At 41.7% G+C, this 23,165-nt stretch overlaps 1 protein-coding gene across 1 annotated transcript; it reads left to right on the top strand.

Moving 5' to 3' along the window:
- Positions 1–12,800: 12,800 nt before the first annotated feature.
- On the top strand, positions 12,801–19,154 carry KCTD12 (potassium channel tetramerization domain containing 12). The gene has a single exon (XM_017854236.1). The coding sequence runs from the start codon at positions 13,176–13,178 to the stop codon at positions 14,160–14,162; it is 987 nt and encodes a 328-aa protein (XP_017709725.1). The 5' UTR covers positions 12,801–13,175; the 3' UTR covers positions 14,163–19,154.
- The last annotated feature ends 4,011 nt before the right edge of the window (positions 19,155–23,165 follow it).

The following is a 23,165-nucleotide window of genomic DNA, read 5'->3' as shown; positions in this document are numbered from 1 at the left end:
TCAAAGATTTAACAGCAAGAAAAAATTATGTCATTAAAAAAATCTGCTTATCACTGGGTATTCAAGGAGCTCAGACATGATTGATCTACTGCTTGGCACAGGTTCTGAGACATAGGGAAGATATAGGACATACTAGCTATTTGTTATGATTATAAGTTCTCTAACATGATAGCTGTTAAATCAAGTTTGATCCCTGAAATTGGGAGGGAAGATTAGAAAAAAATTGCCTATTTTTGCATAAGCAGTTGGTGAAGAAAATTGTCCTCTTACATTAGAAAGGAAGTAGAAATCATCTAATAGTTTTTCAGCCCAAATCATGAGTCCCTTCTGTGTTGCCTGTCTATAGCTCAGATCTACAGCAATGAAGTCAACCCAGTTATTGTTTGATATGATTTGGCTCTGTGTCCCCACCCAAATCTCATCTTGTAGCTCTTATAATTCCCACGTGTTGTGGGAGGGACCCAGTGGGAGATGATTGAATCATGGGGATGAGTCTTTCCCATACTGTTCTTGTGATAGTAAATGGGTCTCATGAGATCTGATGGTTTTAAAAATAGGAGTTTCTCTGCACAAGCTCTCTCTTTGCCTGCTGCCATCCATGTAAGATGTGACTTGCTCCTCCTTGCCTTTCGCCATGATTGTGAGGCCTCCCCAGCCACGTGGAACTGTAAAGCCAGTAAACCTCTTTCTTTTGTAAATTGCCCAGTCTCATGTATGTCTTTATCAGCAGCATGAAAATGGACTAATATAGTAATTTGCTAACAGAAGTAGGGTGTTACTGAAAAGATACTTGAGAATGTGGAAGTGACTTTAGAACTGGGTAACAGGCAGAAGTTGGAACAGTTTGGAGGACTCAGAAGAAGACAGGAAAATGTGGGAAAGTTTGGAACTTCCTAGAAACTTGTTGAATGGCTTTGACAAAAATGCTGATAGTGATATGAACAATAAGTTCCAGGCTAAGGTGGTCTCAGACAAAATGGGAAACTTTTTGGGAACTAGAGCAAATATGACTCTTGCTATGTTTTAGCAAAGAGACTGGCACAGCAGCATGAAAATGGACTAATATAGTAATTTGCTAACAGAAGTAGGGTGTTACTGAAAAGATACTTGAGAATGTGGAAGTGACTTTAGAACTGGGTAACAGGCAGAAGTTGGAACAGTTTGGAGGACTCAGAAGAAGACAGGAAAATGTGGGAAAGTTTGGAACTTCCTAGAAACTTGTTGAATGGCTTTGACAAAATGCTGATAGTGATATGAACAATAAGTTCCAGGCTAAGGTGGTCTCAGACAAAATGGGAAACTTTTTGGGAACTAGAGCAAATATGACTCTTGCTATGTTTTAGCAAAGAGACTGGCAGCATTTTGCCCCTGCCCTAGAAATCTGTGGAACTTTGAACTTGAGAGAGATTTAGGATATCTGGCAGAAGAAATTTCTAAGCAGCAAAACATTCAAGAGGTGACTTGGGTGCTGTTAAAAGCATTCAGTTTTATAAGGGAAGCAGAGCATAAAAGTTTGGAAAATTTGCATCCTGACAATGTAATAGAAAAGACAATCCTATTTTCTGAGGAGAAATTCAAGCTGGCTGCAGAAATTTGCATAAGTAATGAGGAGCTTAATTTTAATCCCCAAGACAATGGGGAAAATGTCTCCAGGGCATGTCAGAGGTCTTCACCAGCAGCCCCTCCCATCACAGACCTGGAGGCCTAGAGGGAAAAAGTGGTTCTGTGGGCCAGGCCCAGGGTCCTCATGCTGTGTGCAGTCTAGAGACTTGGTGCCCTGTGTCCCAGCCACTGCAGCTATGGGTGAAAAGGGCCAACATAGAGCTTGGGCTGTGGCTTTAGAGGGTGCAAGCCTCAAGCTTTGGTAGGTTCCATGTGGTGGTGATCCTGCAAGTGCATAGAAACCAAGAATTGGGGTTTGGGAACCTGTGCCTAGATTTCAGAAGATGTACAGAAATGCTTGGATATCCAGGCAGAAGTTTGCTATAGGGGTGGGGTTCTCATGTAAAACCTCTGCTAGGGCAATACAGAAGGAAAATGTGGGGTAGGAGCCCCCATGCAAGAGTCCCTACTGGGGCACCACCTAGTGGAGCTGTGAGAAGAGGGCCACCATCCTCCAGACCTCAGAATGGTAGCTCCACTGACAGCTTGCACTGTGTGCCTGGAAAAGTCACAGATACTCAACACCAGCCTGTGAAAGCAGGCAGGAGGGAGGCTGTACCTTGCAAAGCCACAGCTGTGAAGTTGACCAAGACTATGAGAACCTACTTCTTGCATCATTGTGACCTGGATGTGAGACATGGAGTCAAAGGACATCATTTCGGAGCTTTAAGATTTGACTGCCCCACTAGATTTCAGACTTGAATGGGCCCTGTAGCCCCTTTGTTTTGGCCAATTTCTCCCATTTGGAATGACTGTATTTACTCAATGCCTGTACCCCCATTGTATCTAAAAAGTAACTAACTTGCTTTTGATTTTACAGGCTTATAGGGGGAAGGGACTTGCTTTGTCTCACATGAGACTTTGAACTATGAACATTTGAGTTATTGCTGAAATGAGTTGAGACTTTGGAAAGGCATGATTGGTTTTGAAATGTGACGATATGAGATTTGGGAGGGTTCAGGGGCAGAATGATATGGTTTGGCTCTGTGTCCCCACCCAAATCTCATCTTGTAGCTACCATCATTCCCACATGTTGTAGGAGGGACCTGGTGGGAGATGATTGAATCATTGGGACGGGTCTTTCCCATGCTGTTCTCATGATAGTGAATGGGTCTCACAAGATCTGATGGTTTTAAAAATGGAAGTTTCTCTGAACAAGCTTTCTTTGCCTGCTGCCATCCATGTAAGATGTGACTTGCTCCTCCTTGCCTTCTGCCATGATTGTGAGGCATCCCCAGCCATGTAGAACTGTAAGTCCAATAAAACTCTTTCTTTTGTAAATTGCCCAGTCTCATGTATGTCTTTATCAGCAGCATGAAAACAGACTAATACATTGTTGAAGTGAACTTTCCTATAAATGAGTACCTCTATTGTTCAAAACGTTTTTCTTTAACTTCTACTAGTTTTGTCCATTGGTATCAGAAGCAATGCAGCTGTGCTGTGGTCTAAATGTTTGTGTCCCCATCAAATTCCCATGTTGAAACCAAATCCCCAATATGATGGTATTAAGATGTGGTCTTGGGAGGTAATCATGTTCTCATGAATGGGATTAGTGCCCTGATAAAAGAGGCCTGAGGAAACTTGTTTGCCTCTTCCACTATGTGAGGACATAGAGAGATGGAGCCATCTACACACCGGGAAATAGACCCTCACTAGACACCTAATCTGCTGATGATTTGATTGTGGACTTCTCAGCCATGATAACTGTTAGACATACATTCCTGTTGTTTATAAGCCACCGAGTTTATGGTATTTTGTTAGAGCAACGTGAACAGACTAAGACAAGCTGCCACACTGCCTCCAGTACTACTCTCTTCTAGGCTGTTGTATGCTAAAATTTAAAAAATATTGCTATTACATTGTTTCTGGCTTCTTCACAAGCTTGCGTATACTCCTTCAAATACACTCTTGCCTATTAAGACAACTCTTAAGATTTTGATGCCTAGACTTAAACATATGTAAATGCTAGGTGTAGTTTTACTCTCAGTTATTGTGTTTCTACGATCACATCCTCAGCTTTGATCTGTCAGAGGAAAGATTTGACTTAAATAATTTCTAAGGTCCTTTCCAATGTTGAAAGCGATTGTATTTGGTGTTTGTACCTGTGCATGTTACAGTCATGCCACTGTATTGGCTTCTTAGACTTGCAGTAGATGCAGACTTCCAGGTCACTTTTCATGTAAACTGCTCAACTGTGTCATAAGCAACTGCATAACTTTACATTTATACTTACTACATCCTCTCTTTTTTGCTTCTCTCTTTCTTGCTGAAAGCTATGTGGATAATTTTGAATGTTAATTCCATATTTGTTTGGTTAGTTAGCCCACTAAGCTCTGTGTAACTATACATTTTATTAGCATCATTCCCACATATTAGTTTATTGATAACAATTCAATAGAAAAAAGCTAAAACGGAATCTTGCTCCTAACCCGTTCTCTTCTGTTATGCATTGTTTCATTCATCAATAATCTTTGAGTATCTCTGTTTTTATCAGCCATATCTCCATGTAACTGATATTATTGTCAAGCCCACATTTCTCTATCTTGTCCAAAAAGATCATGAATGAGCTGTCAGATAGCTTGCCAAAATATATTTTTCTCTACAGTATTATCACAATGATGAGATATTAGCAATGCTGAGGAAAGTGTTTTGTTTGACCCGACTTACTTCAGATCAGCTGTGTATAGTGTCTTTCCTGTTTCTCTAGAAACCCCTGACTCACGCAGGAAGGTAACTTCCCTCCTATGATCTTCACCTGTGGCATGTCCCTGCTATTTTACTAGTCACTTTGATATTATACAGGTTCTCGTGGGCCAAGGACCTGTGGAACCATCCATAACTTCTGGCAAGATCAGGCACACAGCAGGTGCTCTATAAATATTTGAAGGGATGTTGAATGCAATGTAAAGGGGAGATAAACTTCTCTTGCACTGTTGATACTTCTTCCAGTTAAATCTGTTGCAACCGTGCAAAACTTCTGTTTCCTTTACAGTGTGCACATGTGTTCTTCCTGTTGTGGAGCCACTGTTGCCTGGAAGCTGGGGGAAATGCCATAGCTGTTGTTTGGGATGGTGCTCTTGCCCTCTTTAGGCTCAGTTCCTCAACATTTCATGACTTAAGTCCCTGAGTTTGGAACAGAGAAGAAGTCATTGTCTTTGGATTTTAAGGACACCTGGAGTTTTTAAGGCCCTTTTTAGAACACTCCTGCTCACCCCTACCCAGGCTTTACCTCCTAGATGTTGCCAATAGCTGAACTTTTAGTTATGGAGATAAAACTATACCAACTATACCTTGAGTTGCAAAGTCTAGGTTGACAAACAAGCCCTGGATTTGAGGGTTCCCAGCTGTCTAGATTTTAACTAAATTTTCCAACCAGAGAGTAAATTTGTGTTAGAAGTGACTGACTCCTGGGAAGAAATGGGAAACTGCTGAGGAAATGCCATTTACCCCGTCCATTTTAGTTACTATTAAAGAGACATCATCTAAGAGAGAGTAATAAACGAATTGAAGAATGAAGTAAGCAAACTCCAATTGTAGAGGTTCAGTGGCAACGGGGAATGGAAGGGTGGGAGCAGAAACCTACACGCATGATGTCATGATGTATCTATTATGTGTCAGACATTGTGGAAGGAAATGCTTTGTATCATCTCATTTAATCTCGCAAGAGTCCCATGAGGTAGATATTTTTGCTCCATTTTAAGATAAATATCTGAAGATTAGAATATTTAAATCACTGTGACCAACATGTTTGATTTTAGATAAAACCAGGAGAAGGATACAGGTTCGTCAAACTCCAAAGTGTATGATTTTCTCATCTATATTTTACTGTAGGAAAATAAATGTATTTTTTAGAAGTAAATTAACAAAGTAATGTAAATGTAAAGTTTAGCATGTTTTGAGGCAATTTTCTTACTGTGAAATACTATGCATATTTCTTTAGTAACTGGAAAGCAAATTGGGGAAAGATATTTTTCCCCCCTTAATTATATCAAATAAGTGATCTTACAATTACATAAGAAGTCAACCATTACAGTCTAGCCAGTGGCTTGGCTTCTTGTCCAAACCTCACAATAAAATATGCAGACTTTCTGGAACCACATATTAAAAATACCTGCAGTTGAATCAGCCCTTCCTTCTAAGTAACCTAAACTCAATGCTATTCAGCATATTAGAGAACTCTAGGGATGAGATCTTTAAAACCCAGTGTCAAAAGGTGAATACCTGAGGATAATCACCTTAGTTTCACTCATGAAAACCGGCTTTGTCCTAATTTATTTTCAGACATGTGGGTCTGTCCTGCAGTGAGGTGCCCTGTTTTAGAGCCCTAGAAAAATATATCAACTACAACTTTGACATAAGTATAAAATAATAGTGTGATATTCTTGTGTAAATTGGCGTTGAAGAAAATTTCCAAACAAATGTACCAAAAATGGTGAGTGATTCCAGCATCCCTCAAAGAAGTATATAGTCTTCAAGGTGACTATTTTGAATGACAACCTTCATTTGGGTGTTAAATGGAGCGGATATGACTGCTGAAGAGTTCAAAGAGCATGGAATGTGAAGTTAGGAAGCATCCACATGCATCCCAGCACTGCATCCCAGCACTGCATCCCAGCACTGCATCCCAGCACTGCATCCCAGCCACCTGAGAGGTGTAAGTCATCTAACCTTTTTGAGTTTCTTTTACTTCATTTGTAACACAGGTTGGGTAACACCTCACAAAATTGTGATAATTAAGTCAACCTGACAATATGAAAACACTCAAAACAGCAAAAAACCCTAGAATGTGATAACTTATGTGTAGTTCATCTCTAAATTTAATATCATGATTGGAAACCAAGACTTTGAAATTCTTATGAAACATCAGTGATGTTAATAATTAGTCTTAGTCAGAAATTCCAGAATCACTCAAGTGATGAGGGCCAGCTATATTTGTGTTCAGTTTGATATGCAAAGCCACAAGTAGAATGCACTTGTTCAATTTTATGAAGCCCCAGAAGACCAGTGGATACTGCTTGCTTTGGGAAACTGGAACCTAGATCTCAGCAGTTTCCATGGATTCACTTTATCCTTGTCAAGAGTTAATGAGATCAGAATAAAACCAAATGAACATGGTAGGAACTTGGTGCTTTGCAAACCATAATGATATTTGAGAGAGCCAGAAATAAGATCTTGTTTATTTTGTGTACAGGACTGAATTAGGGAAAGATTAGGACAATAGCGTGTCAGTTCTATCCAGGGGCTCAAATAGAGATTCTTATTTGGGTAGGAGTACACATGGATATAAGGAAGGGTACAATAGACCTGGGAGCCTTCTTGAGGGTGGAGGTTGGGAGGAAAGTGAGGATCCAAAAACTGCCTATCAGGTACTATGCTTATTACTTGGGTGATGAAATAATTTGTACACTAAATCCTGCGACATGCAATTTACCTGTGTAACAAACCTGCACATGTACCCACAGACCTAAAATAGGTTGGAAAGAAAAAAAAAAGGCAGAAAGAAGAAATAAGGGCCAAGGACTTGACTCTTTCTTAACCCTAGTTCTTTCAAAGTGGCTACTTTGAATTTCTGGTTACCAGTACTGCGGAACATAAGCACGTAGACTTTAGAGTAGCATTTCTGACCCCAGCAGAGATAAAGAGCTGTGCTATCTTGGTCAAGTTACTTTACTTCTCTTTGCCTTGGGTTTCTTGTCTGTAAAGGGGGAAAATAATATAACTTACTTCTTAATACATGTAAAGCACTCCTAGAGGAAAGGGGTTTTAAAATGCAGTGTTTAAAAGCACAGATTCTAAGGCTACACTGCCTGGGTTCAAATCCCAGCTCCAGCACCTATTTACTGTATGATCTTGGGAAAATTAGTTCACTGTGCCTCAGTTTCTCATCTAAAACTTGGGTCTATTACCCAACCTCATAAAGTTATTGTTAGGATTAAATGAGTTCATACATGTATAGTTCTATAAATACGGCTGGCTCATAGTAAGTACTCTATACATGCTTGTTATATTATTATTATTTGTTTCCTGGATAAGCTCCGAACACCATTTTAAAGATATAGAAATAAAAATTTCAACATTGTTAACTTTTGTTTCTTTGTTTGGCTCTATAAATCATAAAAATCATACTCTAGAGATAATCATACAATGTTGGGATATTCTTTACCATCTAAACCTGTTTTTTTTTTTTTTTTTTTTTTTGAGATGGAGTCTTGCTCTGTTGCCTAGGCTGGCGTGCAGTGGTGCGACCTTGGCTCACTGCAAGCTCTGCTTCTCAGGTTCAAGCGATTCTCCTGCCTCAGCCTCCTGAGTAACTGGAATTTAGACCTAGTATTTTGGCAGTGTCCCTTATATAACATTGTGTTCTTTTTTCTTCAGGTTAAATATTGTCACATCTTTTACCAAATCTTTATTAAGATCATTTTGCCTCCTGATTTACTTAATGTTATTCAATTAATCTCTGTATTCAATTATTTTTTCCTTCTGAATGCAAAAAGTCAATGACTTTTAAAGCCTGCATAGAGAAAAGATTCACACATATTAGGAGGATGACAAATGGAATAAACATTTATTCGGGTCAATTTCTGATTCTGCTTCTCTTCCCCTTTCCCCTATAGTGTTCATTTTAATGTTTCTGCCATTCATTTGTTCATTCAGTATTTATTGGGAAGACTTGTCAAGCGCCATGGTAAGTGGTGGAAAATAATGATTCTGACACTTGAATGGTGTTTTACAACGTACAGATCATTTTCACATACGTTAAATTCATTCAATTCTCAAAGGCACTCACTTCATTTTGCCACAGTTCTTCCTCCCCTTTAACTTTATATTTCTCTTCATGTTCCTCATTTCTTTCCTTAAATCTTTGGTATGCAGAATACAGTAGTCTTCTTTTATACAAAGGGTATACATTCCAAGACCCCGAGTGGGTGACTGAAACCTCAGGTAGTACTGAACCTGATTACTGTCCATTGGAACATGTTTCTCTTCATGTCTTCAATCCACAAGTTTAATGCCTTTTCCATTTTAACTACACACTTATCATGTGCTTTGGGCCATACGTTTTGTGTTTTGAATGTGACAGCAAAACTAGCACAAATTTTTCCTTCATAATTTCACAGAAAATTTCACAATGTCTACATTCTTATCATAGAACTTAGCAACCTTGGGATATGACATTTTTTCTTATGAAGTCGAGAACTTTCACCTTTTCACTTAAAGGAAACATTTTATGGCTTCTCTTCGGCATATCTGAATTGCCAGCATCACTACTCTTGTACTTTTTATTTTGTACTATTTATCTTGTACCGTTTATTAAGTAAACTGAGTGTTACCTGAACACAAGCACTGTGATAGGGTGATATTAAGACAGCTGATCTGATAGCTGAGATGGCTACTAAGTGACTCATGGGTTGGGAGTGTAGAAGTGTGGATATTCATGTCCAGGCCAAGACGAAAGAGAACAGTGGGAGATTTCCTCACACTACTCTGAATGGTATATAATTTTGAATTTATGAATTAATTATTTCTGGAATTTCCATGTAATATTTTCAAACCACAGCTGACCATAGGTAACTGAAACCATGGTAATGGAAACTTCAGATAAGAAGGATTACTGCGGGGAGTGGGAGGGGAAGCTGGTTCGAAGAGAAGGCAGTAGGTGGGTAGAAGATGCAAATGAGATGAGAATGTAGGTCCAGAGATGTTTCCAGTATCCTCTACTTTAGGATCAAAGGACAGGTTACTTGCACGCACACTGTATCTTATTCAGGAAAATACAAAGAGTTACTTGAAAAGGAGCAATGACCATCAATTAGCAATGACTATCGTTAGAAACTGGGTTGAGACTAAACACAGGACTAGTGGGTTTCCAAATCCTCCCCAACCCCTTGCAATTAAGCATATTTAACATACTGGAGATGCTAAAGAGTCATGACTCCCTTCTCATAAACACCCAGGCCCTCAAGTCCCAGCATCAGAGTTCCCCAGTGGTATTTCCTTTTGAATTACCAACCAATTACAGGCAAGAAACAGAACACACAAAATTAACTAGAAAAACATTCCTTGTGTTTCAAATCACCTGTTTCATTTATTATTATATCTCTCATGCACTACCTGGCTTCTATAAGGAAATACCAATGGCTTTTCTGCAGTAGACTAGCTGGTGGTGGATGACTACCTTATGCCAAGATGTAGAGAATGATGATAGTAGGCTGCAGGTAATGTATAAGCACACAGTCTCACTCACATTTGAGTCTGTACTGATCACCTCAAGGGTACTTTGGAGATTCACAGGATACAAGTAGATGATACAATACATAAACTTTTAATGTGAGCTCACTCATAACCCAGGTCCCTTTAACTTGTTTGACCCTGTGCCTGGAATGCTCTTCCTCCAAAACTTCCCATGGCTGTCTCTTTCTTATTATTCAGCTCAAATGCCACTTTCACAGAGATGCCTTCCCCAGGCACTCTATATAAAGTAGTATTCCACACTCAGTCCCTCTATAACATCTTATAATTTTATTTTCTTTGTGGCATTCATCACCACCTGAAATAGGTCTACTTATCTTTATACTGTATTTATTTGTCTTCCTCTCAAGACTATAAGCTCGTAGAGGGCAGTGATTATTTTGTAACGTGCAGCCTGGAATATAGTAGTAGGCCCTGAATAAATAGGGGCTGAATGCTTGGGTGAGCAACAGATATTTATAAAATGCCTCTAATATGCCAGCTCTGTTCTAGGCAGTGGGGGTGTAGCAATGAACCAAAAAGACAAAACTGCTGAATTCTTGGAGTTTATATTCTAATGCAGGAAAACAGTCAGCAAATAAGGCAGAGAAGGGTAAGCTGCAGTGAGGCTGTGCTGCATTAAGAAGTGGAATCAAGGAAAGGTCTTGCTGGGCAGACCTGAAGGAGATGAAAAGGGAGGGACCCCAACAAGGTGAGGAAGAGAAGATGGGAGGGAGGAGAAATGAGACTTTTACAAGGATGTGCAAAGGCCCTGAGAAAATAAGAAAGGGGCTATGTGGCTAAAGCCAGCCAGCTCCTGGGGGCAGGGCAGGAGATGGGTCAGCATGGGGCTAGTGGGACAACTCCAAACATGTAGAGTCTTGTGAGCCACTGAGAGGACTTTGGATTTTGCTCTCTCTGAGACAGGAAGCCACTGGCAAGCTCTGAGTAGAGGACATACCTGCCTTGGATTATAAGCAGGGTCCCTGTTTTTGTTCTGGTGATAAAAAGACTGTAGGAGCAGAAGTAGAAGCAGTTAGGAGACCAGTGCAATAATCCAGGCAAGAGATGATGGTGACTTGCTCCAGGGTGATGATAGGGAGATGGTGAAATACGTTAATAGTCTAGGAAGATTTTTAACACAGAGCTGGCAGGATTTGCTGATGCAACGAGCAATGGTAATTGTATAAAAATATGTACAGAACTGATACAAAGAAGGCTTTTCTTGGATTTGTAGAAAAGAGACTGGTTTTGTCAGGTCTGTGACACTAATATAACACCTAGTAGCACAACCACCTAGAAATCCTACACTGGGACTTGGAAGTTTTGTGTCATCTATTATTTATCCCAAAGAACAGAAAAAAAAAAAAGTGGTGAAATACATTCAGTATCAAAATCTGTACTTGCAATTAAGAGAACTGGTTTGGGGGTTGATCTCATTTCAGCACACTGACATGAGCGCGATAATTGTTCAGCAGACATAAACATTTCAAAATGAAAATGACATTTATCTGTGAGGAGACTGAAGCTCATTGGGTAGTTACACAGAAGGATACACATTATCAAGAACAAAGATCTTGCCTGGTTCATCGTGATGTGCGGTCTATACTTCAAACTGATGTGATAACTGCGCAGACCCCTGACCCTTTGCTTATTGGGCTACACTGAAAGCGCTTTGGAGATTATTCTCCTTTGCATTCCTTACTCCCTGATGCCCTGCAAATAATAGCAGGTACACAAGAAACATTCACTGGCCTAATCATTTCTTGACACCCTCCTCTGCACTCGTCTCTTTTTGCAGCATTCAGGAACTCTTACTTGTTTTTATACCCAAATCAGTGATCAGATAATCACTCATAAATATGACATTTCAGAACGTGCTGGAAGCAGTGCAGACCCTGTGTAGGGAGCCATCCAGAGGCCCCACCCACCTGGGAAGCCAGGGAAAGCTTCCAGAGCGAGGAGGCAGTTCTGTGGGCTGCAGTCCGAGGGGATAAATGCAAACGTGCAGGCAGCAGGAGTTGAGAGATGGGATCCAGACAATGGCCTTCAGATATGTAAATAGCCCTCTCTGAGACTGACGGAAACTTGGAGAGGGCCGAAGAGTGACCAAGGCATGCGGGAGAGAAGGGGCGCCTGTACTTTTGGAGGATAAACACGCAGGGGCCAAAAGTAGCTTTAAAAATTATGTTAGATCTGCAACTGTTGTGAGTTTAAGGGCGCGATTTAACGAAGGCTGAATGGGACCGGGAGACCAAACGTTCCGGAGTCTTACCTCTTCACTTCAGTCTGGCCTCGAAGGCCCTGCGGGAAGAGGGCATTGCAATTAAGAGCAGATTTGGAGCTTGATCTCATTTTGTCTCTGCAGCCAGAAAATAAACTACCGTAAAGCATCCTACTGCGGGACACTGAGGTTTGCTTTTTGTTTCTACGTTTTTTTTTTTTTTTTTTTTTTCCTCTTCCAGACTGGCTGCAAGGCAACTTGAACAAAATCTGGCTGCGCTCGGACTGGGGCGGCCCTTTCGTCTCTCCAGGTTTTTCGCGTCTCTCTACTTTCAGTGACACGACAACCGACGATGGCAGGCCGCAGCTGCACTGCTGGGGGGAAGCGGCCAGTTCCGCAGGCGGGAGGGCCTGAGGCTGCCCCGCATTTCCACTCCCGGGGCGGGAAGCTCCAGAAAGTTCACGTCCTCCTTCCAGAGTCCCTGGGTGCTGGCTGGGGCGAAAGGGGAGGGGGCGCAGTGATTGTCCCTCCAAGGAGCTGTCTTCCGAAGCCGCCAAGTCTCCGGCCGGTCCTCGTTGGACGAGGGAGAAAGTTGGGCGGGACCACAGGGCGGGGCTGGTGGGTGGGGGACGGGTGGGAGTCCGGGCGCCCCCAGCGATCGCGAGCTGGGGTGGAGCCAGCAGCCCCGCGTGGCGTCCGCGTTTAAGATGCAACTCGAGTCCCCGCTCCCCCCTCCACCCGCCGGGTAAGCTAGGCTCCGCCGCCGCCCACGCCTCCTGCGCGCCACGGCACCAGAGCAGGCGGCTCTACTTAAGCAGCGCGCGGGCCGCGACCCAGCACTCGCCTAGAGCGCGCGGGTAAGGCGGGTCAGAGCGCACTGGAGCTTACGGGGGCGCACAGCGGCGCGCTCGCACTGCTCGACTCAGCGCGGCTCTCGGAGGTGGCGGCGGGGCGCAAGGCTGAGCTAGCGTCCGGGCTCCGGGGCTCCGGGGAAGGCGGCTGCAGTTCTTGAGTGCAGCGCGGCTCCCCGCCACTGTCCCGGCCCGGCCACCTCTCTGTCATGGCTCTGGCGGACAGCACACGTGGATTACCCAACGGGGGCGGCGGCGGCGGCGGCGGCGGCGGCAGCGGCTCCTCGTCGTCCTCCGCGGAGCCGCCGCTCTTTCCCGACATCGTGGAGCTGAACGTGGGGGGCCAGGTGTACGTGACCCGGCGCTGCACGGTGGTGTCGGTGCCCGACTCGCTGCTCTGGCGCATGTTCACGCAGCAGCAGCCGCAGGAGCTGGCCCGGGACAGCAAAGGCCGCTTCTTTCTGGACCGGGACGGCTTCCTCTTCCGCTACATCCTGGATTACCTGCGGGACTTGCAGCTCGTGCTCCCCGACTACTTCCCCGAGCGCAGCCGGCTGCAGCGCGAGGCCGAGTACTTCGAGCTGCCAGAGCTCGTGCGCCGCCTCGGGGCGCCCCAGCAGCCCGGCCCGGGGCCGCCGCCCTCGCGGCGCGGGGTGCACAAGGAGGGCTCGCTGGGTGACGAGCTGCTGCCGCTCGGCTACGCGGAGCCCGAACAACAGGAGGGCGCCTCTGCCGGGGCGCCCTCGCCCACGCTGGAGCTTGCTAGCCGTAGTCCATCCGGGGGTGCGGCGGGCCCTCTGCTCACGCCGTCCCAGTCGCTGGACGGCAGCCGGCGCTCGGGCTACATCACCATCGGCTACCGCGGCTCCTACACCATCGGGCGGGATGCGCAGGCGGACGCCAAGTTCCGGCGAGTGGCGCGCATCACCGTGTGCGGCAAGACGTCGCTGGCCAAGGAGGTTTTTGGGGACACCCTGAACGAAAGCCGGGACCCGGACCGTCCCCCGGAGCGCTACACCTCGCGCTATTACCTCAAGTTCAACTTCCTGGAGCAGGCCTTCGACAAGCTGTCCGAGTCGGGCTTCCACATGGTGGCGTGCAGCTCCACGGGCACCTGCGCCTTTGCCAGCAGCACCGACCAGAGCGAGGACAAGATCTGGACCAGCTACACCGAGTACGTCTTCTGCAGGGAGTGAGCTCCCCAGACCCCGTCGCCACTCCAGCGCCCACTCCTTTTCCTGCCTGAGAGATGATTACAAAGCCTCTTGTCCTCGCTCTGTCCCCCAGCTGTCCCTCTCCCAATCTCCTCCTCCAGTATTAGCTGGGTGAGACCTATCCGCTCACCTTCCCTCCACTTCAGAACCTGCAGCCGCAAATTCTCTCGGCTGCTTCATCTTCTTTGGACCTCCTGAACCTAGAGAACCCAGAGGAACCCCACCCCAGCCCCACTTACCACTCCATGCTTCCTCTACCCCCTGCCTCAAACCACCCCTCCCCCAGGTGGTACTTCAATCTGGATCTATTGGGGCAGTGTGGCCACAGAGTCACCAAGTACCTGGGAATGATTGAATTGTTCAGAACCTGATTGGACCATGTCCAATGTGCGGAAGATTTCCTTGAACTCTTCTCAAGCTCTTAGGACTCACTGGGGGTTTAAGAGATCAGGATTGGTTCCACTGTCTGGGGTTAGTGTTTTACAAGGTCATTACACAGTCTTTTTGACCTCTTTTGAAGGTAGAATTTTAGAAGGCTGGATGGAAGATTCTGAGCCTGGAATTAGGACCCCATGGAGGCAGTCCAGTAACTAAACGAATAAAGTTTTGAAAAGTTACACGTAAAGTAGAAGAATCTAGTGCTGGGACAGTGAAGGATCTTTTCTCGTACAGAATAAAAAGTTCTCAGCCTGTGGCTTAAACTTATAGAAAGTGACCCTCCTGCCTGCAGAGGCACCTTTTTCAGCTGCTGCTCGTCAGAAGCCCTTGATTCCAGTGGTTGACATGGCAGCAGTTACTGGCAAGAGGGAGAAAGGACACTGCCGCCTAAGAATGCAAGGCTGCTCAGGTCTCCAAGCGCCGTAGGAGGTCACCTGGCAGTAACTGTAGGGAGCTGGGTCATAGTGCACGTCGTGGGTATTAGGAAAGCCTGTATTCTTGCAATGAATGGCAGTAGGACCTTCCTTTAGCTGTAAGACTTGGTGGGCGGGGTGGGGTGGGGAGGGAGGAAAGGGTAGGAAGGGTGGGAAGGGAGAAGCCAACATACTCGTTTATGATTTGAAAGTTGGAAATTTGTACCATCTGTTTGAGTACATGCACATTTTAAAAATATCATATAGTAAATGCAAACATGCCAAGCATTTTATAAAGATTAATAACAGACCTACTCTTAACTGGCAGTTTGTTGAACTTACTGTTTTGAGTTCTAAACTTAAGAGTTATTAATGCTTATATATAATCTAACCAAAGAGTTACCCAGTAGGGTTTTAGTTTTTGAACTTTTATTTTCTTGTTGATTATAAATCCTGATTTTAAAATCTATTGAGCAAAAGAAGTTTCGTTTTGGTTACTTAGACCTAAGATCACTTATTAAAAATCCTTATTTTCTCCAAGCCCAGCAAATGTTGACTTCTGGGCAAACCTGAAAACCTGAAAATGCCACTTTCATGCAGTTTGAAGTTAAGTGAAATCTTTTCAAATGACAGAACTGCAGAGAACTCAGCACCAAGGGCTGCCTATCTGTAGATAGCTGTAAAATGGAATATTTTAAATGAAGGCAAGTAAGTACTTAAAAGTGAGCTGAGCAATAAAATGGTCTAATAATAGGTAAATGCAACAGAAACAGAAGGAGACCTGATTGCCTTATGCCTTTACTCTTACATGGAATAAATTCACAATGCATATCCTATGTACACCATAAGTGAAGGGAAATAAACCTCGTCATGCTCCATGCTGTGAGGTGTCCTTTGGATATTCTGTGATGATGGAGAAGCCTATTTTGTTTTGTTTTCAGCATCTTTCTCTGATGTACGTTTTTAAGGATTTTGTAAGAGCTGTTTTCAGTGTTTAAATTAGTGCTATTTTCCTTGTTTTAAAATTAATCTCGTACTGTATCTTACTATGTCCATACAGATGTTACAAATTGGAACAGTTTTATTCTTAGACTCATGTGATCCAAGCTGTATATAACATATATAAACATTTTACATGAATCGTTTAGTTTTTTAATTCATTTACTAATGCTATAAAATTTCCTATATTACCCCAGTAATTTGCATCAGCTGGTGTATATATAAAGCAACATGTTTTGATGAGTTTCTTACATCCTTATCTATGGGGAAATTGGGTTAGGAAAAAATACATAATTGTAAAACTGAGTTTGCTCTATACTTTTTTTCTTGAGTATTGGTTGTATTTACTAATCATATGTTGATTAACTGTCTACTTAAAATCAAGGTACCTGTATTTTAATCCACTAATTTTTTTTAGTTGGGAAATAGATTTGAAGTATTTTATTAGACTAACATTTTTTGAAAAGTAAAATTGACTTTATATACAAAGCCTGTAATTTTGGGCGAAATGGAAACACTTCTAGGAAGTTGTGCTTGCTTGTGTGTTGAGTTTGGTCTCAGACTAAATAATGCATCAGAATTTATCTGTTTGAAGCCTGAAATAATTTAGGACTCTTATTCACTGACCAAAATTCAGTGTTATAGAGATTTCTCTATCCTGCATGGTATTTTGTTAGATTGTTCAACAGGAAGCACATGATTGAGAACATCTTGGGACAGATCAAAACCGATCAAAACCACTGACAGATGGCAAGATTCGGCGATTCTGATTTCCCTTCTCAAATCTGTTCAACTCCAAGAGTCTTGAGAAACTGCTAAAATTTTGCCTCTGTCACTCAAGTCTTACAAACGTTATCTTGTAAACCTCTGAGTTGAACTATTCCACTGTCTTGTACATAGGCATCTTATTCACTCCACCCTGTCACACCCAGCACCCGCTACATTATTTGAAAGACTGGGAATTTAATGGTTAGGGACAGTAAATCTACTTCTTTTTCCAGGGACGACTGTCTCCTCTAAAGTTAAAGTCAATAAAAGAAAACTGTCTATTTTTAGCCTAAAGTAAAGGCTGTGAAGAAAATTCATTTTACATTGGGTGGATAGTATAATACAAGTAAAATAACTTGACATGAACACCTTTAGATCCCTTCCCCTCCATGGGCTTTGGGCCACAGAATGAACCTTTGAGGCCTGTCAAGTGGATTGTAATCACCTGTAAGCTGTAATGGTGGAGGTATTGTGGATTCATCTGAGTTAGCCTTCCAAAGATACCATTCAAATAACCTGGGAGAATGTCATAAATTATTGAGATAATTATCACTGCAAGAATCTGATTCAGAGGCATGCATTTACATATGTTGCCCTAATTACCATTTGATGACCATAAATACAAGTGAATGACATTAGACTTTTAGTAGCAAACTTAATTTTTAAAAAGGAGTAGACAATGGGGGTTAAAAAAAAAAGGTACCAGGTTCTGTGTGTTTGCACCAAGTAATTGAAATGTTTTTTGTTTAATACATGTGGACCATGAACAGTATTCATTCTAGTTTTTCAAATGATATGCTGTAGAAAATATTCCTTGAAGATGTGAGGTTTAAAATTTTTTCCCTTTCAATGTTGTTTGTATTGTATTTCTTATTTGGATTTTTTGATTGATAGCACAGTGATAAGTTATAATACTCGACAAAATTGTCTTCTCTTTCAAACCAGAGCCATATATATGTCTGTATATATGGGACCTGCTGCTTCTCTGAGGAAATGCATAATCTTAATACTCAGACAGAATGAGCAATTGGCATTGCTCATAATATATTCCAATTTTTTTTGGAATTTTCGATGGAATGTTATTTCAATAAAGCCATGTAAGGTGAAACTTTGATAACTTCTTACTCTTCAAGTTAGGGTAAATTCTGATCCAATATTCAAATCATTTGTGTACTCCCACATGCAAAATGCTAAATTACGATGCAGACATTAAGAAAAGTATTGACTGGAGGGGTTGAATTCATTGAGAGTTTATTTTATAGTCTAAATCACAAATACTTTACTCAATTTAGTTTTTAAAATAGTAAACTGAATATTTTGTTGTAAGCCTATCAGAATCAATCCTTTGTTTGGAATTTTTTTCCTGTTTTTCCTTACTATAAATCATTTAAAAACTGAATGAATTTTCTTAGATGGCTTGAGTCCGTCTCTTGAGAAATAAGTAAAATACTCTTCAGTATCTGTAGCACCTGCAATAGGTCTTTGTATAGCCAGAAACAAGTTATGTTGAAGTTAGCTTTTCTTTGTCACAGTTTTGGACAATAAAAATCTAAAAGTATTAACACTTGATTTTCTACTGGGGCCCTTGAAACTTGGATGGAAGAAATTCAACCAGAATATCTACATTATAGTATAATCATGTGTGGTAGGAAGATGGACTAGTTAATCAAGATTTGTTGTCCCTTAATTTTTAGTGATTCTTTTCCAAACCAGTTTTTTTAAAATTCTAAATGTGTTTTGAGGTATGTGTACATTAATTGTAATGTAAACTATTATACAACTGTTTTTGTGACTTTATAGGCAGGTAAATTTTGCTATTACTATTGAATACAAATGACAATTCACTTATGACCACTCAAACAGCGTTAGTAACCATTTAGTGACAAAGGATTAAAACATCATCGTGGATGTTAATTTTGAAGATGTAAATTATATGTTGTTTAAAATTTTCCAGGCATCTGAAAACCTTATCTGCTAGACAATGTAAGATTCACACAGAGTTATCTGGGATTCTGAAATTTTAAGTAGTACATATCATTAAACCATTTTCTCTAAATGTAAGAAGAGAAGAAAAAAAATGTTATCAGATTTTTCTAATGACACAGAAATGTAAGAAAAAAATCCCTTTATATTGAAAAAAGATGCAGTTGAAGTCTTTTCAGACATGCCCAAACTTTGAGAATTTCTTCAACCATCTAATGCTGTGAAGGTTTTTCTTCTCCCTGTTCACAACCAGTTGTATAACAGAAATACTAGCTACTGTTTTCCTTCCTGTGTGTGAAATAATGAATCATTGATTATGTGACTTGTTATGTATTCAATTAAACACTAAAGAATAAAACATTCACTCCTTTAATTATTCCTCTTGGCTCCTTGGCATGGAATGGCTTGAACACTGGTCTAATTTCATTTATGGGGTTCTCCAAATACTGGCAACACTTCCCAAATTGTTGTAGGACTACTGGTGAGCATTATGCCATCAGAACTCTTCACCAAAGAACCGACCAGCAGGAACAAGCACAAACAGCTTCTTTCCCCAGAGTTTATTGTCAAGAATGCCAAGGCGGTCTGGTACTCAATGTGGAAAAAATGTTTTTCGCAAACATTTTCTTTGACTTCTTTGCAGCATATGCCAATTGCTGTGTATAGGGACAAGGAAATAGAAGCTTTGAGATGTGCTTTAATTAAAAGTACAGTTCATGAGAAGGTTCTAAAAAATCTTGGGAAAGAGGAGCTGCATTTTTTATGTGGGGGCACTTTACTGCATAATCTCTAGTGGTTGATGTTCCTCCTCTCTAAAGAAGGCACAGTGCTGCTAAGATTGAGAAATCACAGAAACTCAAGTTGTCTGGGTTATGGCACCGGAAGCCATGAGTCGGGCGGGTAGAGTGAGCCAGGCTTCACCCTTCCTCTTTCCTTTTGCCTGTACTTCCTCTGGGTAGCTTTTGTTTTAAAAGTGTGTGCGTGTGTGTAGACACATTATTTTTTGAAAATTTAGTACAGATTAATCCTCCTCCAGTAACCCCTAGTTTTTTCTAGAGGCCAACTTTTTTCTTTTCCATGGAAATCACACCTGTTCTGTGTCTTGCTTTCTGTTAACCACAATTCTGGAGCTATTACAATGCATGAACATGTAGCGATGATCTACCTCCTTTTGTCTGATAGCTACTCGATATTCTGCATGATACGCCATTGTCTAGATGTGCTGTCATTTATTTTGCTAGTCCTTTGTTGATAGGCATTTAAATTTCCAGGTATTTTTTCCTACTCCAAAGAGTGCTGTACTGAATGCCTTTTTACATATATGCAAATATATTTGAGTCCAGCTTTTTTTTGTATGAAGTGATGCCAAGAGAGAAATGACCAGGAGGCACTTTTTCCTTCTTGAGGAACTATGGAAACAGTGGGATTCACTGGAAGCTCTTTAGGAATCGGTGGGGGTGGTATGAAATCACTCTAGAGTCATTAGGTATATAAGTGTGAAGTTTTATGTAGCTTTTATATTGGAAACAAGGCCCCTTCCCTTTGTTTTCTACTTCCTTTCAAATTTTATTTTAGATTTTAAAATGAATTATGACCAATAGTTTTTGGTATACAGTGTATCTAGAGGAGCCATATTATATCCCATACTTCTTAAGGAGGCACCTCAGGGGGATTTGGAAAAGGATGGAAAGCTATAGAAAAAATATGGGGTGCCTTCTGGAATCTCAGTTTTACTAATTAAGATACGTACCTATGGGTAGGGGAATTAGGTCCTTTCACTGGTAAGTGATTTATAAAAATCTGTTTCATTTTATGGAAAGATTGAGAAATTTTCATGAATTTAAGAGAGAAAACCCTACATGTTAAAAGACACTCTGAACTTGTAGAATCCTAGGAATGAGTTCACCCTCTTCTGCCATTAGGAACTTGGTGATGGTGGTAGCGGTAGAGTTGAGAACTTCTGTTGGCATACACTGGGCTTGATTTTTGAGGGATAGTTTAGGGAAAATGTCAGCCTCCTAAATTCTCTGCTTTACTATGCTCAGGTAAGGAGTTTCAATGTCCCTTTGGGAGCCAAAGGCACCTTCTTTACACTCACAGATCTCCTAAGAGTAGCAGATGGGGCGAAGTAGAAAAGAGGCCATCAAGGCTGTTTTAGGCCATTAACTCTTAACTTGTCTGCTGCAACTTTCCCCCTTGTATAGCAGCCATTGAGGATTCATTCATTCAAAATCTCTTAGTACTTACTGTGTGCCACACTGTGCCAATCTGTTAGGGAAACGGATGACTAAGACACAGAAGTGCTAAGGATTAGTAAGAGAGCCAAATAAAGATAGAATGACTTGGTAATCAGAGCTAAGATAGTCTGAGCATCTGAGGGAGTCAGAAAGGGGGATACCTAAGTCATATCTTAGGCTTGCTAGAGGAGGAGAAACCAGAGCAAAGGCTTAAAAGTGAAGAAGAGAAAGAGGAGAGGCCTGCTAAGCCCAGGTCAGCTTAGTGAGGAATGATCAGGAGACAGCAAGAGCTAGAAGCAGCTCAGTGTTGCTGCAACCTCATAGCAAAACAAAAGCCCTCTATGCCCACCAAAAAAAAAAAAACAAAAAAAAAACCAAAAAAACCCCCAGCTAAACCAAACCAAAACCAACCAGCCAAAAAATGCATGGTCAGAGAAGCAGTAAGAGCCAGATCAGGGTGAGCCTCACATAACCCATTATAAGATTTGAACTTTGGTTCTCAAGATTTGCTGAAGAATTTTAAGCAGGGTGTAAGGTAGTCAGAGAATTCGATTCTGCAGAGACCGTTTGGGGGCTCTGCGCGGGATGGGTTTGATAGGCATGGCCAGGAGTCAGAAACCAGGAGGGAGGCTGTTTATGGGAGTCCAGATGAGAGGACCACATGAAGCCATGTGCAGATCTCCTGGCTGCAATGGGGGTGCTGGGGAGTGGGTCAGATTTTGTTCATCTTTCTTCTCCCTTCAAACCTGTCAGGTTATGCATGAGTGAGATTTGCAATAATATTGGGCACACCATGTTTGAATGAGAAACTGTGTTGCTATGTTAATCCCTAGGTCTCATCATCAAGAGACATAGAGTCTTTAGAGAGACCTCATCAATTATTTAGTAGGCACTGTGTTGAGCACCTATTATTATGCATACAAAGTCCCCAAATGGGAAGTCATCCTTTCAGCTTCAACAACCATTAATTGAGCCTCTACTATATTTGAGACACAGCCTTCTCCTTTACCATCACCAACAGAGAGCAAAATGGTCAACTGGCCAAGTACTTAGAGAAGTTAAAGTATTTCTATAACTACCAGACATGACAAAAAACTTAGCATCCTTGGGCTTTACACACATTTCATGGTTGAAATTTTATGAACACTGTCTTTCCCTCACAATTCTGTTAAATACTCTTAACAACTACTAAGAATGATCTCCACTTCACCCTCCCTCCTTTTTTTCAGTGTGAAAAAGATGAAGCATAGGAATGATAGATTCTAAAATTAATTATTTGGAATTGTCTTTTGTTAAAGTAACAGACAACATTTCCCCAGTTATTTACTATTTCTTTTTTTATTATACTTTATGTTCTTAATAATTCATTATCCTTCTCCATTCTGCTTTCTAGGTGGATGAGGGAAGAGTAGAATCCAAAGTTAGAGCAAGCTCTCACTTCTGTATGTAGAAAGAAAAGGGCGGTGGAAAATCTTCTTCCTCTGTCTTTTCTTTTTGGAAAGCATTGAATAAAAAAATCACAGTTTTTAAGCAAGAGGAATGCAAGAGAAATGAAGAGTTTAGGCTCATTGATGACTTGGGTTGCTTGCTTCTATTATACAGAGCAGCCCTAATTCTGTTGGATAGTGAGCTCACCCTTGACATTTATTTGCCCATTTATAGAACAGAAAAGCATTTATTTTCTATCTTGCCCCAAGGCTCAACATAGTACATAACATGTAATAGAGCATCAGTAAAGGTTTGTTGAATAAATTAATGAATGCTTATGTTAGTTCATTTTTTTTTCTCACATACAGGGAGAAAAAGAACTAACTTGAAATTTGCCAATCTTTGTTTTTTTTTTTTGTTTTTTGTTTTTTTTTTTTTGAGATGGAATTTTGCTCTTATTGCCCAGGCTGGAGTGCAGTGGGGCAATCTTGGCTCATCGCAACCTCTGCCTCCCGGGTTCAAGTGATTCTCTTGCCTCAGTCTCCCAACTAGCTGGGATTACAGGCATGCGCCACCATGCCTGGCTAATTTTGTATTTTTAGTAGAGATAGGGTTTCTCCATGTTGGTCAGGCTGGTCTCAAACTCCTGACCTCAGGTGATCTGCTCACCTCAGCCTCCCAAAGTGCTGGGATTACAGGCATGAGCCACCACACCCGGC

The sequence above is a fragment of the Rhinopithecus bieti genome, unplaced genomic scaffold (assembly GCF_001698545.2).
Source record: "Rhinopithecus bieti isolate Rb0 unplaced genomic scaffold, ASM169854v2 scaffold_36004, whole genome shotgun sequence".
Lineage (NCBI taxonomy): Eukaryota > Metazoa > Chordata > Mammalia > Primates > Cercopithecidae > Rhinopithecus > Rhinopithecus bieti.
This window is presented reverse-complemented; position numbering and strand designations above follow the sequence as displayed.